Source organism: Phodopus roborovskii, unplaced genomic scaffold (assembly GCF_943737965.1).
Source record: "Phodopus roborovskii unplaced genomic scaffold, PHOROB, whole genome shotgun sequence".
Lineage (NCBI taxonomy): Eukaryota > Metazoa > Chordata > Mammalia > Rodentia > Cricetidae > Phodopus > Phodopus roborovskii.
In genome coordinates, this window is record NW_026125396.1 from 47,770 (window position 1) to 62,617 (window position 14,848).

The 14,848-nt window shown below is 37.4% G+C and overlaps 1 protein-coding gene across 1 annotated transcript in view; it reads right to left on the reverse strand.

Moving 5' to 3' along the window:
• Positions 1 to 14,848, reverse strand: part of LOC127214993 (rab proteins geranylgeranyltransferase component A 1-like) — a 66,795-nt gene that overhangs the window by 36,999 nt on the left and 14,948 nt on the right. The window contains exon 3 of the mRNA XM_051175300.1: positions 3,229 to 3,295. Coding sequence (XP_051031257.1) covers positions 3,229 to 3,295 — 67 coding nt within the window. The remainder of the gene's footprint in view (positions 1 to 3,228; positions 3,296 to 14,848) is intronic.

Here is a 14,848-nt window from a genome sequence, read left to right on the forward strand (position 1 = left end):
CATGATATTTTTGAAATTAAAATGCAGTAAACTTTCTTATAAATTGTATTTTTAAAAAAATAGATAGTATTTTTTAAAAATACCATTAATTAAGAAGACATAATAATTTTAAATATATACACACAGGACACTGGAATCCTAGATTTCATAAAATAAACACTAATAAGCATAAATAGTCACATAGGTCCTGAAATACTAATATTGGGTATGTGTTCATTTTATAAAAATACCCAAAGTAAACATCAAAAAGATCTTAAATGGTAAATTACAAAGTGGTTCAAATACATTTTACAGATGCCTATAGAATATTCCAGCCAAAAAAAAAAAACAAAACACAAACCCCATCTTTTTCAGAGTCTCATGGAGCTTTCTATAAAAGTGAACAAATTCTAGGATACAAAAACAGCTTAAAGAAACACAAAAGCACTGAAAGAATTGATACTATCTCATTAGCTAACATAGAAGCTACACAATTACATACACACTAAGCCAACACACTCTTGAATTAACAGGTTATTTAAAATAAAAATCAGGAAGGGACTTAAGTATCTTAACAATGAATGAAAATATCATGGCAGATATTAATGGACTACGAAAACAACTCAATATAGTAATTTGAACAGCTAAAGAACAAACCAAACAACAACAACAAAAAAACAAATTAAAAAAAAAATCTCAGCATGGAAGCTGTAGTGTGGTCCAATGAGTCATACCCTTTAGACCATACATCTAGACTTGTAATTTAAGTCATTGGTCTGGTCCAAAGCCTCTGGCTTTTACTATACTATTGATACTGGGCCCTCGCTAGGATTCCTCCTGGATATCTTATTATTCCCTTCATAAATATGCATTTTAAAAGAAAAATAAAACTGAAGAGAAGATGAAAAGACCTCCCATGTATATGGAATGGCAAAATTCATATTGTAAAAATAGCTAGTTCAACACATTTCACCTGAAAGTCTCAATTACATTCTGAGAAATATTTAAAAAGTACAAAAGTTCACAGGAAAGCAAAAGCAATCCAAAACAGACAAAACAATTTTGTTTTATGTACTTTTAAAATCTCACAGTGTACTGTCCATCATGAAGGGAAGTCAGAGTAAGAACCTGGAGGGAGAAGCTGAAGCAGAGACCAAGTAGGAATTCTGCTTACTGGTGTATTCAGCCTCTTTATAAAACTCAGGACCACCTGCCCATGTGTGTCCCCACCCACCACCACTTCAATTGTTAATCAAGAAAATGCCTAGTAGTCTTGCCTACACATGATAATCTGATTTGGACATTTTCTCAATTGCTGTTTTTCATTCTACCACAATACCCTGAGCCATTACAGGTCTAAAGAGAAATCTGGCACTAGGGAAATGTCCAGAGTTCTACAAGGAAGACCCCAAGTAATAATCTAAGCAATAGTGGAGAGGCTACCTTAAATGCCCTTCACAGATAGTGAAATTGATGACTACCTTGTATGCCATCCTAGAGCCTTCATCCAGTAGCTGCTGGAAGCAGAAGCAGAGACCCACAGCTAAATACTGAGCTAAACTTCTGGAATCCAATTGTAGAAAGGGGGGAGTAATGAGCAAAGGGGTCAAGACCAGACTGGAGAAACCACAGAAACCACTGAACTGAACAAGTGGGAGTTCATGGAGCTCAGACTGATAGCTAGGAAACAAACCAGCATAGTACCGACCCAGACACCCTGAATGTAGGTATCAGCTTGGAGGACTGGGCATTCTATGGGGCCTCTGGTAGTGGATCAATATTTATTCCTAGTGTATGAATAGACTTTGGGAGCCCATTCTCTATAAAGGAATACTCTCTCAGCATAGAGACACTAGGAAGGGCCAAGGTCATGCTCCAACTGATGTGACAGACTTTGAATATCCCCCATGGAAGGTCTCACCCTCCCTGGGGAGCAGAAAGGGGATGAGATGAGAAGTCAGTGGGAGGCAGGGGAGGATGGGAGGGAGAGAGAACTGGGATTGACATATAAAACAAGATTATTTCTAATTTAAATAAAAATTGTAGTTAAAAAAATAAAATTCATGAGTACCGTTTGTTTCATTAGAGCATGGTTATTAGCAAAAACAAAAAAACAAAACAAAACTCATGTGTGTCAAGTTGACAAAAAATAACCAGCACGCAATCTGATGGTCTATGGACAGAAAGATCCAGAGAGACAGACTGTCACAAAACTAAAAAGGAAACTATAAGAAGAAAGGAAATAATCTGATGAGGAGCCTCAGAGGAGTTAACAAAAATAGCTGTAAATACACGTGACATGAACACAGAAAGGGATCACTGATGAGAAGGGGATCTGTCAGAAGAGCATTAGTAGGGTGGGGGAAGGAAATGAATAAGAATAAGGTGTAATGGCATCCATACATACACAAAAAGGCAAAAATGAAGCCATTATTAGTTCATGTGGTTACCTAATTAAATAAATGTATGAAATTTTAAGTATAACAAATGTTACATTTTACAATATGAACAAATGGGAAAACACTATACATTATTTACAGATCGAGTGCTACTTTGTTTTCTAGCACTCTGGAAAATACTGTACTTAATATCTACGAGAAGACAGAATGTCCACTTATCCTTTCTCTTCTGAGTCAAAATGAGTAATAATATAGGTGACACACTTAAGACCTGCTTTCAAGTGACATATGAATTAAGATTTATGTTAGGCATCAAATAGTTTTCCCTTTACCTCTTTTTTTATTAATGCATTTAAAAGAAAAATATTCTAGACAGTTTTCCAAACTAATACTTTTATAAGTTTGAATTTTGATATCCTTTAATAAAACCATAAATTCAAATGTACTGACTAAATTTTAACAATAAAACATGAAGCCTAAAATACAGTAAATGTGGTATATTCTTCCAGACCACATACTCATATAAGAAAAGGTACATGTGGGGTTTTATTTTAAGATCTAGCTCACTCCTGATAAAAAAATTTAAAAGATGCTTTTGGTTTACGCATAAATGTCAACTATCCTTATTTCAAAAAATATAGTAAGAAACCCTGTATTTTATGTGTTTTGCATACTATTGGTTAAAAATGAAAATAATTCCAGTACTTTTTCTATGTTAAGAAATTTCACATGATACATACATACATATACATACATACATACATACATATATATATATATATATATAAAAGCACACCCATAAATATACAGACATATATGTGTGTTAAATGCTACCAGGGTGAAAACTTACGAATCAACATGCAGAACCCTCTGGCCACTCCTTGAACATGCAGCCGCAATGATGGATTCAGGCAAACCTATAAAAACACATACCTAGATCATTTAGAATGTAAGTATATATGAATTTTATAGAAAATGTTCAATTCATGCTATTGCTGCATAAAATATTTTTATTAAAGAAAATTTATAGTTTTTAAAATTATAAAGAGAGATATTTCTTAAACATATAAAACTAATGCTGGGTTTTTTTGGGTAGAAGATACTTGTTTTAAAAAGATAAGTCCTCAGCTTCTTTTGCAAATTATCATAAATGGACAACTGTTTAAAAACAAATAGGCCTTTGTTACTGAGGAACCAGGTTAGCAAACAAGCTTATCTGATCGTCACAAAGGCACTGAGATAAGAGTCTGCACCTGTGAGACAACAAAGAAACTGCTGCTCAAGGATGTAAATTTACTGCTAATAAAAAGATCCAGAGTTGAAATTTCAGATCTAATTCCAACGCCACAAAACCTCTATGTACAAATGGAATACATTTTTATGTTAAAAATTATGGTAATTAATCACCTTGCTTATTGGTCACTATAGCACATTGGAAAGGAAATAGTATTGCTTTGGAATCAAATGTAGGCATACTAAAGCTTACCTTCATAAAAGGAAATATAAATTACTAATAAGAACACAAATTTTAATTAACAACCTCAATTATGTTATCATAAAGGTCAAGTTTTTCTACTACATCACTAATATGTTAGATAAGTTCAAGACTCTTCCACAATTTTTATTGTCAGATCTTCCATTTCACTAGAGGTCATTAGGTCCTAAATTTTCATTCGTACAGATAAAGCATATTGAAAGTTTAGAACAATCCTCTGGAATGAGCACCACTAGCACTATGAGAAATCCTGGTTGTTTTGCATTCTTTGATGACCATTTAAAATACTAAGAATCAAAAATTACAAACAAAAAAACAAAAAAAAAAAAAAAAAAAAAAAAAAAACAAGTAAAGGTTAATTGTCCTCTGTGATACAGTACTCCGAAGATGGCTCAGTGACTAAAGGTGCCTACTGCTAAGACCTGAGTTTGACCTCCAGAGCCCACACAGAGAATAAGAAAATCAATTCCACAAAACTATCCTGTGACCTTCCTCCATATGCTCAGCAAACACACACACACACACAGTTAAAAATCTATTTTAAAGTAATACACAGGAAAGCAAATGACATAATCAGTGTTCAGCTAAAATCCACATTAAACACAAGAGCCAACTGTCTTCATGAAGAACTATTTTTCCAGTATTGAACAATTTGTGGGTTTATAATGTCTGGTTAAAAACAGAAGTTGTGTCCAAATGTACAGAATATAACCATTAAATATCAATTATTGGAACCAAGCCATCATAAAGTTTTATTTTTGGATATAAGTGTAGAAGAAAGATTAGAGGGAAATGGGAGTTTCAAATAAATACACATACTATGTTTTTCATCTAAAACTATTACTCTAATGTGTACTATGATGATCTGAACTTTTTGCTATACCTAAATAATGTCCCTTGCTAAAGAAATGTAATGAATATCCTTTTAAATGTTGATAAGCCAAGAAATACTACAAAATAGAAATGTTAACAAGTTTTCTACAAAACGACAGCATTAATATGGCACATACATAGTTTTATGCTTTGTAGCATGTAAACACATATCATACCATTCTCATTATCATCGTGGACAATACTATATAAAAGGGGAAACAAGCCACAAAGGAGTTTTGTAACTCCAGTAATTCATTTTTGGAGAACTAGATTGAAGGGCAATATAGGTAACTTAATAAAATGAGTTAAGTCTGAATCACTGAGACCTGGACTTGACTCTCTGTTCCACTGGTTCCCTAGCTATGTAACTTTAGACAAGTCACACTTTCTGTACCTCTTTTTCCTTCTGTCAATGGCAATCTTCATCACCTACTTCATAAAATTCTCTAGTTATTAGAAGTCTATCTGTGCTGAGAATAATTTTTAATCATTTTTTTAGATTATAATAACTGAATCATTCCCCCCTTCCCTTTCCTCCCTCCAAAGCCTTCCATATATCGCCTCATTGAACTCTTTCAAATTAGTGGCTTCTTTTTTAATTGATATTATACTTACATATATATTCATAAATATTCCTAAATACACAAATACAACCTGGAAGACAATTCTTAGCATGCTTGAGTTTAGTTTAGAAGCACCAGCATTTCATTCAATATCACACTAACATATGTCTTTGCACAAATGCCAACACCAACTGCAGACAATATCACTCTCCTCTATTTTACCCCAATTAGCTATTCTTTTGGGTAGGGAGATATGTGTGGTAATTTCTATGCCTGTAATCAACAGTCAGAAGTCAAGTCTCTGCTGGCAATGCAAAGCCAAAAATGGTTTTCAATGTGGAATATGATCTGAGTCCAAATTACATAAAACCCAAATAACTATTATTTGAAATTTTTCTTAATACTTGCATCCAGATATCACCACAAGTTTGTGAAATCAACACGCAGGCTGTTCCAATGTTAAATGTTAAGGGCCCATTATCTTCATGCTTAGAATTATTAAAATAACAATCTATGAATTCAGTTAGTAATGTCTTTGTGGCCAAGGTTACATTTTTTTGTCCCACCCAGTCAATAAATGATTTCTAAAGAAAGGACACAGCAAAGAAAAAAGTTAAGAAGATAGTTATTATGTTAAATAATTTTACTGCAATAAAACAAATTTTTACAAATGAGTAGTTGGAGCTAAATTAGGAAGTCTGGATGTCATTCTTTGAGTAAAAAAGTTTGAAAAGGATTTCGGTGTTTCAGTGTGAATTAACTTTTTAAAATACTTCAACTTGGAGATGGAGAGATAGCTCAGTGGTTAAGGACACTTGTTTTGCAGAGGCCCCAGGTTCAGTTCCCAGCACCCACATGGTAGCTCACAAACACCTATCTCCAACTCCAAGGAATCTGATGCTCTCTTCTGATCTTCTCAGGCATCAGGCATACAGTTGGTAGATGTGTATGTATACAGGTATAATGTTCGTATGAATAAAATAAAATAAATAAATCCAAAAAAAAAATACCCAGAGTTGCAGGAGAGAATAAAGTTTCATTAAAAAGAAGCTTTGAGTTTTAAAAGATATAGGAAAAGAGACTGATTAAATTTTGTTCTCAATCACTGAATAAAGTAACTGCTTGTTTAAAAAGGAGTAGGGAAAAACATGTGCCATGATGCACACGTGAAGGTCAGAGGACAATGTGCAGGAGTCAGTTCTCTTTTTCCAACTTTGTGGGGCCCGGGGATCAAACTCAGGTTAACAGGCCTAACAGCAGGCATCCTTATCCACTGAGCTATCTCACCAGCCCTTTTGTTGTTCTTATTTTGGTAAAATATTAATCTATATGTGTATATGTGTGTGTTCAACTTTAATATCACTTAAAAACTTTAATTTTGTACTAAAATCTCTTCGAACACTTAGAAAAATAGTACAGAATCATTACTCAAATTCACAATCCTTGGGAGTCTTTATCTAGAACACATATAGGCTTTAATAAATTATAAGATCTCCCTAGGAAGAAAAGCCAGATGCCTTAGAAGCAGAATTTCTTCTGCAAAGTAGATGACTCTCTGAAACATTATGCTAAGTGAAATATACCAGCCCAACTACTCACGAACCACCTTATTTTTTTTTTAACTCCCCTCTCCTTTACCCTTTGTGAGGAGTAACTTTAGGTTTGTTGGATAACCTTAAAGGCCTAGGTAATGGCTAATGTTGGATCAAGGACAAATCACAAAATGTTTCACTGGAAGCTCTATGAAATGTGTGAGCACAAATATGCAAGTACAATGTGTTCACTGTTCAGTCTGAGGAAGAACAGGAAAAAAATGATATGACACACCTTATAATACAGCTATGTGGAAAACGTTCTCTTCCTCTATTTCTTGAATTAAGATTAGCTCTCTGAGGGTTTAAAATACTTACCACTTGCTTACCACTGATTTATCTTTCAAAAGCATGTTTAAAGTTCATTTTTAAGCAGTCTGCAGCCTGAGACTATAGTGCCAGAACACATTGCCTTTGCAGCTGAAGATGGAAAAAGGGATGAGCATTCCACCAGCACTGTAGTATATGAAAGAGTTGGGTATACTCTTTTTTTTTTAATTCTTGAATTACTTTTTTTATTTGTGTATTCTTATTTTCCATATCGATCCCAGTTCCCTCTCCTCCCCTCCCTCCCTCTCTTCCTCCCTCACATGCCCCCCACCATCACCCTCTCATCCCACTCCCCCACACACTCCACAGGGAGGGTGATGCCTTCTAGGAGGGGTCAACAAAATCTGTCAAGTCATTTGCAACAGGGATAAGGCCCTCCCTCCTGCCTCTAGGTTGAGAGAGTATCCCTCCATGGGGAATGTGCTCCCAAAGTCCTTTTGTGCACCAGGGATACATCCTAGTTCCACTGTCAGAGGTCCCTTAGACTGCCCAGGCCTTCTAACTGGGACCCATGTTCAGAGGGTCTGAATCAGTCCAATGCTGGTTTCCTATCTATCAGTCTGAGAGCCCATGAGCTCCCCCATGTTCAGGTCAGCTGTCTCTGTGGATTTCTGTAGCCTGGTCTTGGCTCCCCTCTCTGCATCTGGATTCCAGTTCAGCTCAGTGTTTAGCTGTGGGTGTCTGCTTGTGTTTCCATCAGCTACTAGATGAGGGCTCTATGATGGTGGATAAGTTAGTCATCAATCTCATTATCAGGGAAGGGCATTTATGGTAACCTATAATTCACACTGCTAGAGAAACTAGATTACAAGTGGGAATCTAAGAGATTCATACAAGGTCCCTCACAGAAGGGGAAAGGGACAAGACCTCCTGGGTATGTTGGGAGTAAGGGGAGGGGAGTTTACTTCTTTTTGTTCGTTAGGTTTTATTACAAAGTAGATGTACACAGTGATTATAGCTTTTATAAGAAGCCAGGTACTACTGTTTTGTGCTAGAATAAAAAAAAAAAAACAATTTTATGCACTTTTTCGAAAAAGTCTATTATATTCTATGCAGGATTCAAAACCTACCAGTATCACTCTTTTTTAGCTTACTACAAGACCTTTGAGGTAGAGTAACACACACCTGTATTCTTGGAGAAGTATTTAACTACCTGTATAGCAGGTAATCTGGCACACTGATGTGCTTAAGGTGACCACAGAGGTTACAGATGTGGACTTTTCAGCCTTCAAGGATGCACTACTGCTTACAGAGAGAGCTCTGTATACAAGAATGAGAAGTGAATGCTTTTACCTTCAACTGTGTGAAGGAGCGTTTCCCTCTAAAGGAATGCCAGCTACCCCTGTAGCTGCCGGGTGGTGTTTATTTCCCAAGATGCTTTATTTGCATAGACAGTGCTTACATGTCCGAAAAAGAATTTGAACAAAGTAAACTTCTGGTCAGAGACTATAGATTAAAAACTGAGTAATTCTGTCCTCAGACACAAATTAAATTAACTCAAAATGTAAACTTTCTGTCACTGTAATATTTAAAACTAGTTTTCAAGATTAGGGGAATCCTTTTTTCTTTTACTGACAGGATATAAAGGCAGGCCGTTTTCCATGCTAGGCAAGTGTTCTATCACAGAGCCACACATGCATACCTGAAGAGAATCTATTTAATTTTTTTTAAAAGAACAAAGATGTTTTCAATATTCTTTCTATGGTAATTTCAAACCCACATAAAAGTTCAAACACAAAGAACAAGGACATTCTGTTGATCATTCACTCCATTCTTCCAAATGTTAACAAAAGACAGGTCCGTTTCAGCTACAAATCCAATGTATTCTGGCACTATAATCTCAGGTTCCACACTGCTTAGAATATGAATTTTTAAAATGCTTTAAGATTGTTACCTATTTGAGGATAAATCAATGGGAGGTGGTATTTATTTATTTTTATTTAAAATTTTTCATGCAATATATTTTATTTATTTAATTTTCTTCATACAATATAGTTTAATGATATCCATTCAGTACCCACACCTCCTCCCAGATTCTCCCCATCTCCCTACTCACTCAACTCCATATTTTCTCTATCTAAAAAAAAAAAAAAAAAAGAACATCCAAACAAACTAACGAAACAAACAAAAGTAATCAAGACAAAGGATTCTTAGTTTTTTCTATATAGATTTAGAACTTCCCTTAAGAGGTTTGGATGCTAACACTTATGGTTGACAAATCTGAATTTAAGGGGATGGAAAGAGAAGAAAGAGTAGTAGAAAGTTGTGTAACATGAGCAATGTCATATGCAAGCACTAATCTCAATTGTCAATGACCACATACAGAATAATGTAAAACTGAGCATCAGGGTCATGCCTATGAGGGATTTTCTTCCCTGGTTCACTTGAGATGGGAAGACCACCCTTAACCAGAAACACACCTTCTGGTGGCATCCCACATAAAATGACACAGAACGAGGAGCCTTTTTGTTTGCTTGCCTCACTCTGGCTGGAAAGTTCATCTACAGTCTACTGAGGCATTCCTTCTCTGGTATTAGATATACTTCTTCAGGATTCCAAGATGGACTAAAGATCAGCTTCTCTCTAGAAATCGTTCAGGACTCTAGCTCCTGAAATATCTAGTCTCATGCATTGAACAGTTACTGAATTTTTGGTCTTCCTATCAGTTGTGAGACAGCTATCGTCAGACTACCTGCCTGTAAATCATTCTAACAATTCTCATTCTTATCAATTCTATTCCTTTAGAGAACACTAACTAATACACAGTGTGTGTGGTTAAAATATATATATTTTAATCATACTACTTCTTAGGTCCTTAGGGAATTTTTCTCATATGTCTTCTGTGGCATAGTTTATTTCCACTTATATAAGTTCATCCCCTTGTCCCTTTGATCAGAAAGAAATATCATAATACCTGGATTAATGGCATACACCTGATATTACTTCAGATAAAATATTTTCTAAATAGTTACTGATACCTGTAATTTTTTTGAATCTTCAGTACAGTTATATATACTAAAAGAAGCTTTTTATCTAAAAAGAAGTTTATATCATGAATCTCCTTATGTAGAAATGTAAACAACGTAAATGTCTTTAAACTGATGAAAACGTGGTACAAACATGCAATGGTACAAAGAAAATTAAAATCATGAAATTTGCAGATAATAGGATGAACTAGAAAATATTATACTGAGTGAGACAACCTACACCCAGAAAAAAACGAATGATGATGAATGCTCTCTCTTATTTGTGACTGCTAGTTCCAAATCATTATGTGTATATATACAGCTTGAAGTAATTTCAGAAACCTGGAAAATAAAAGGAAACGTGTGGGGGTGGGGGGAGAAGAGGGAGAAGGAGCTCTAGAGACTGAGATAGTAGCACTTAAGTACTATGAAGTGAGAAATGGAGAAAGGAGGGTAGTCTTTAGATGGGAAGGGGGAAAAGGGAACAGTACCAAGCATGATAAACCTCCTTTCAAGCTGTACGTAAGGGGAATATGAGACCACAAAAACAAAAACAAACAAACAAAAAAAAAACAATAAAGTTTTGCAGTGTCATTGATTACCTCACAGAATTTGAAGGTAACTTTCTACTACTGAAGACAGCACACACTTTGGACACAGGACTTGGAAGAATCAAGTTAGATTTGACCCAGAAGCCTTCTCCCCAAGGACTATCTCTTATAGTACTGTAAGGTACTATGCAAGCTGCCAAAGCTGTGAAACCTATGAACCACAAAAATGATCACCATGGCAAGTTATCCAAAATGATGCAACATTGCTGCTTCTGTTTTAGGTGTAACCAACAGCTGTTTAATTGGGCCCAGTCATACTGAACAAGAGGGCCTTGATGCCCAGTACTGTAAACCTACAGCTAGAAAAGCCATGAAACCTAAAGGAGAACCTACTGTTGTCATTGTCCTAAAACAGTATACTTACTAACCATATTCTAAATACTTATCTTTATATCCACATACAAGAGTAATACTCACCCCACCCCAACCCCAGTCAAAGAAGATTCTTTTAGCATCAGATAGAGACAATTACAGAAATCCACAACAGGCAAAAATGCAGAGAACAACTGACTGGGATTTCTAACCTCACTGATGCATCTACAATGCAACGCTTACATTTAAAGCTCAAGAAGAATTAAAGAAGGGCCAGGACAATTCTTAGAGCCAGAGGACCAGATAAAGATGTGTGCTGGAAAAAAAAAAAAAACAAATATATAGGACAAGATAGGTTGTACAATATGGTTCCTTAAAGAATATTTGTGTACAGGGCTGGAGAGATGGCTCAGAGGTTAAGAGCACTGACTGCTCTTCCAGAGGACCTAAATTCAATTCCCAGCAACCACATCGTGGCTTACAACCATCTATAATGCGATCAGGTGCCCTCTTCTGGTGTGCAGACAAAATACTGCATACATAATAAATAAATCTTTAAAAAAAATATTTGTACAATGACACACCAGGTTGACATCCTGAAGTGGATTTTAGATCTCTGATTTGAGAACTCTCTCAAGGCCCAACCCCTAGATAAGAGCTACAGGCAATGAATAACTGCTGAGAAGGAAAAAATTAATCTTCCCCAAAGACAACTCCCTAAAAGACTATCTAATACCAAGAGGTCAGCCCTAAAAAATACACATTTGAGGAATACAAAATGGATTCAACAAATGGTATTTATCTCTTAATTTGCTTATACATACACTCACACTCACAGACTCTCTCTCTCTCTCACACACACACACACACACACACACACACCAGATGTAACAATAATAATTAAAAGAAGAGATCATGAGTTTGAGAGAGACAAGGGGAGAGCTGACAGGAAGAAAAGGGAATGATGTACATATAGTACATGCATAAAATTATATATAATACATGGCACTTGTATACTGATATTTAGTTATTATATAAGTTAATTTTATAAATCATTTTATGTATTCTATAGAAGTTTATCATACATTAGATATACATTAAACATTTCCCATTACATAAGGCTGTCCCAAAGAATCTGCCAAAAATTCAATTACAAGAAATATGGATAATTTTCATACAAGAGCAATTTGACTGGAGAGGTGAGTCTGGGCCCAATTGGGGCTGCCTCTCCCCTACAACCTCTCCCCTGCCCATGACCTTCATGGGTTGGCCCTGATCCTGCTGCTCCTGTGTCCTGTCCCCATCGAGAGCACCCTTGGAGCTCTGATACACCACACCCATCCCCACCATGAGCCTGCCCCCCCCAAAGCTGTGCCCTACCCTGTCCCCTACCCTACCCACAGCCCTGACGCTCTGGTTGAGCACTGGGACAGAGGATGGAGCCAACAATCCACCCTACTTCAGAGACGTCTCGGAGCAACTCTGAACAAAGGAGACGTGCTTATCCAAACAGAAGCACCCATAATTTCTACCTGCTTGGTCTCTGACCACAACTCCAGTCCTCTGCTAGAGTCCCGGGCCCCTCTGAGATATCCGCCTATCTCGGCAGGTCCACTGTGAGTTCCTGCCCACAAGATCCTTGACCCCAACATCCAGGCCTCTGCTAAAGAAAGAGGCCTCAGCTGGAGAGTTCAAGTTTCCAGTGAGATCCAACTATCCCGCAAAACCTTCCCAAATTTCAGCTCAGACTTTGTCCTCTTCCGCCGGCTATTGGTCAGGGATAAGTCTGGCCCCAATCGGGGCTGCCTCTCCCCTACAACCTCTCCACACACCCGAACACCCTGGGTTGGCCCCTGATACTGCTGCTCCTGTGTCCTGTCCCCATCGAGAGCAGCCATGGAGCTCTGATACACCACCACCCATCCCCACCGCCAGCCTACCCCCCCATACCCTATGCCCTACTCTACCCACAGTAATGACACACTGGTTAAGCACTGGGACATAGGGTGGAGCCAACAGTCCACCCTACTTCGGAGACTTCTCGGAGCAACTCTGAACAAAGGAGACCTGACTATCCACGTGGGACCACCCATAAGTTCCACCTGCTTGGTCTCTGACCCCCACCACCAGTCCTCTGCTGGAGTGCCAGGCCCCACCCAGAGATCTGCCTATCTCTGCAGGACCACTGTGAGTTCCTGCTGGCATCTTCTACTGGATTCTCATCCTTGAAGCCATCCCTGGGTCCCTGTCTGCAGAGAGACCTCCTAGAGAGCTTGGACCACACAGAGCTACAGATATTGAATCTCTGACCCACATAAGCCCACCAGGGAAGTACCATAGAGAGAGGGGGAGGCCCCACCAACACCTACTGGAAGAAGCTATGGGAATAAGGCAATACAAGAAAACACCTAACAACAGAAAGACAAGCATGAAACCACCAGAATCTAGGGATTCTACAACTAGAACGGAACACAACAACAAAGCAGAGGAAGCAGAAGGAACGACTTAAAAATTACCATCATAAAAATGATAGAGGCCCTTAAATACCTTGTTCTCTCCATCTATATTGATTGAGAGTTTTGCTGAATATAGTATCCTAGGCTGGCATCCGTGTTCTCTTAATATTTTTAGAACATCTATCCAGGACCTTCTGGTCTTGAGGGTTTCCATGAGAAGTCAGGTGTAATTTTGATAAGTCTGCCTTTATATGTTACCTGTCCTTTTTCCTTTGCTGCTCTTAATATCCTTTCTTTATTCTGCATGCTAGGTGTTTTGATTACTATATGTTGAGGGGTGTTTTTTCTTCTGTCCATCATATTTGGGGTTCGGTATGCTTCTTATACTTTCATGGGCATGTCCTTCTTCAGATCTGGAAAGTTTTGCTCGATGATTTTGTTGAATATGTTTTCGGCACCTTGGAGCTGGGCTTCCTCACCTTCCTCTATGCCTATTATTCTTAGGTTTGGTCTTTTCATGGTGTCCCGCATTTCCTGGATGTTTTGTGTTTAGGATTTGTTAGATTTATGATTTTCTTTGGTCAACAAATCTATTTCTTCTATAGGACACAGTTGACAAGACCAAATGGCAGCCCACTGACTGGGAAAAGATTTTCACTAACCCTATATCCGACAAAGGGCTGATCTCCAAAGTATACAATGAACTCAAGAAACTAGTCAACAAAACACCAAATAACTCTATTAAAAAATGGGGTACAGAACTGAAGAAAGAATTCTCAATAGAGGAAATCAAAAAGGCTGAAAGACACTTAAGAAAATGCTCCACATCCTTAGCTATCAGGGAAATGCAAATCAAAACAACTTTGAGATACCATCTTACTCCTGCCAGAATGGCTAAAATTAGAAACACCAGTGATGACTCATGTTGGAGAGGATGTGGAGAAAGGGGAACACTCTTCCACTGCTGGTGGGAGTGCAAACTCATACAGCCATTTTGGAGATCAGTATGGCGGTTCCTCAGGAAAATGGGAATTAGTTTACCACAGGACCCAGCAATCCCCCTCTTAGGCATATACCCACAGGATCCACATCCATGCACAAAGACATCTGTTCAACTATGTTCATAGCAGTAGTATTTGTAATAGCAGGAACTTGGAAGCAACCTAGATGCCCCTCAATTGAAGAATGGTTAATGAAGATGTGGCACATTTACACAATGGAATACTACTCTGCAGAAAAAAAAAAATAATGGTATCTTGAAATTCACAGGCA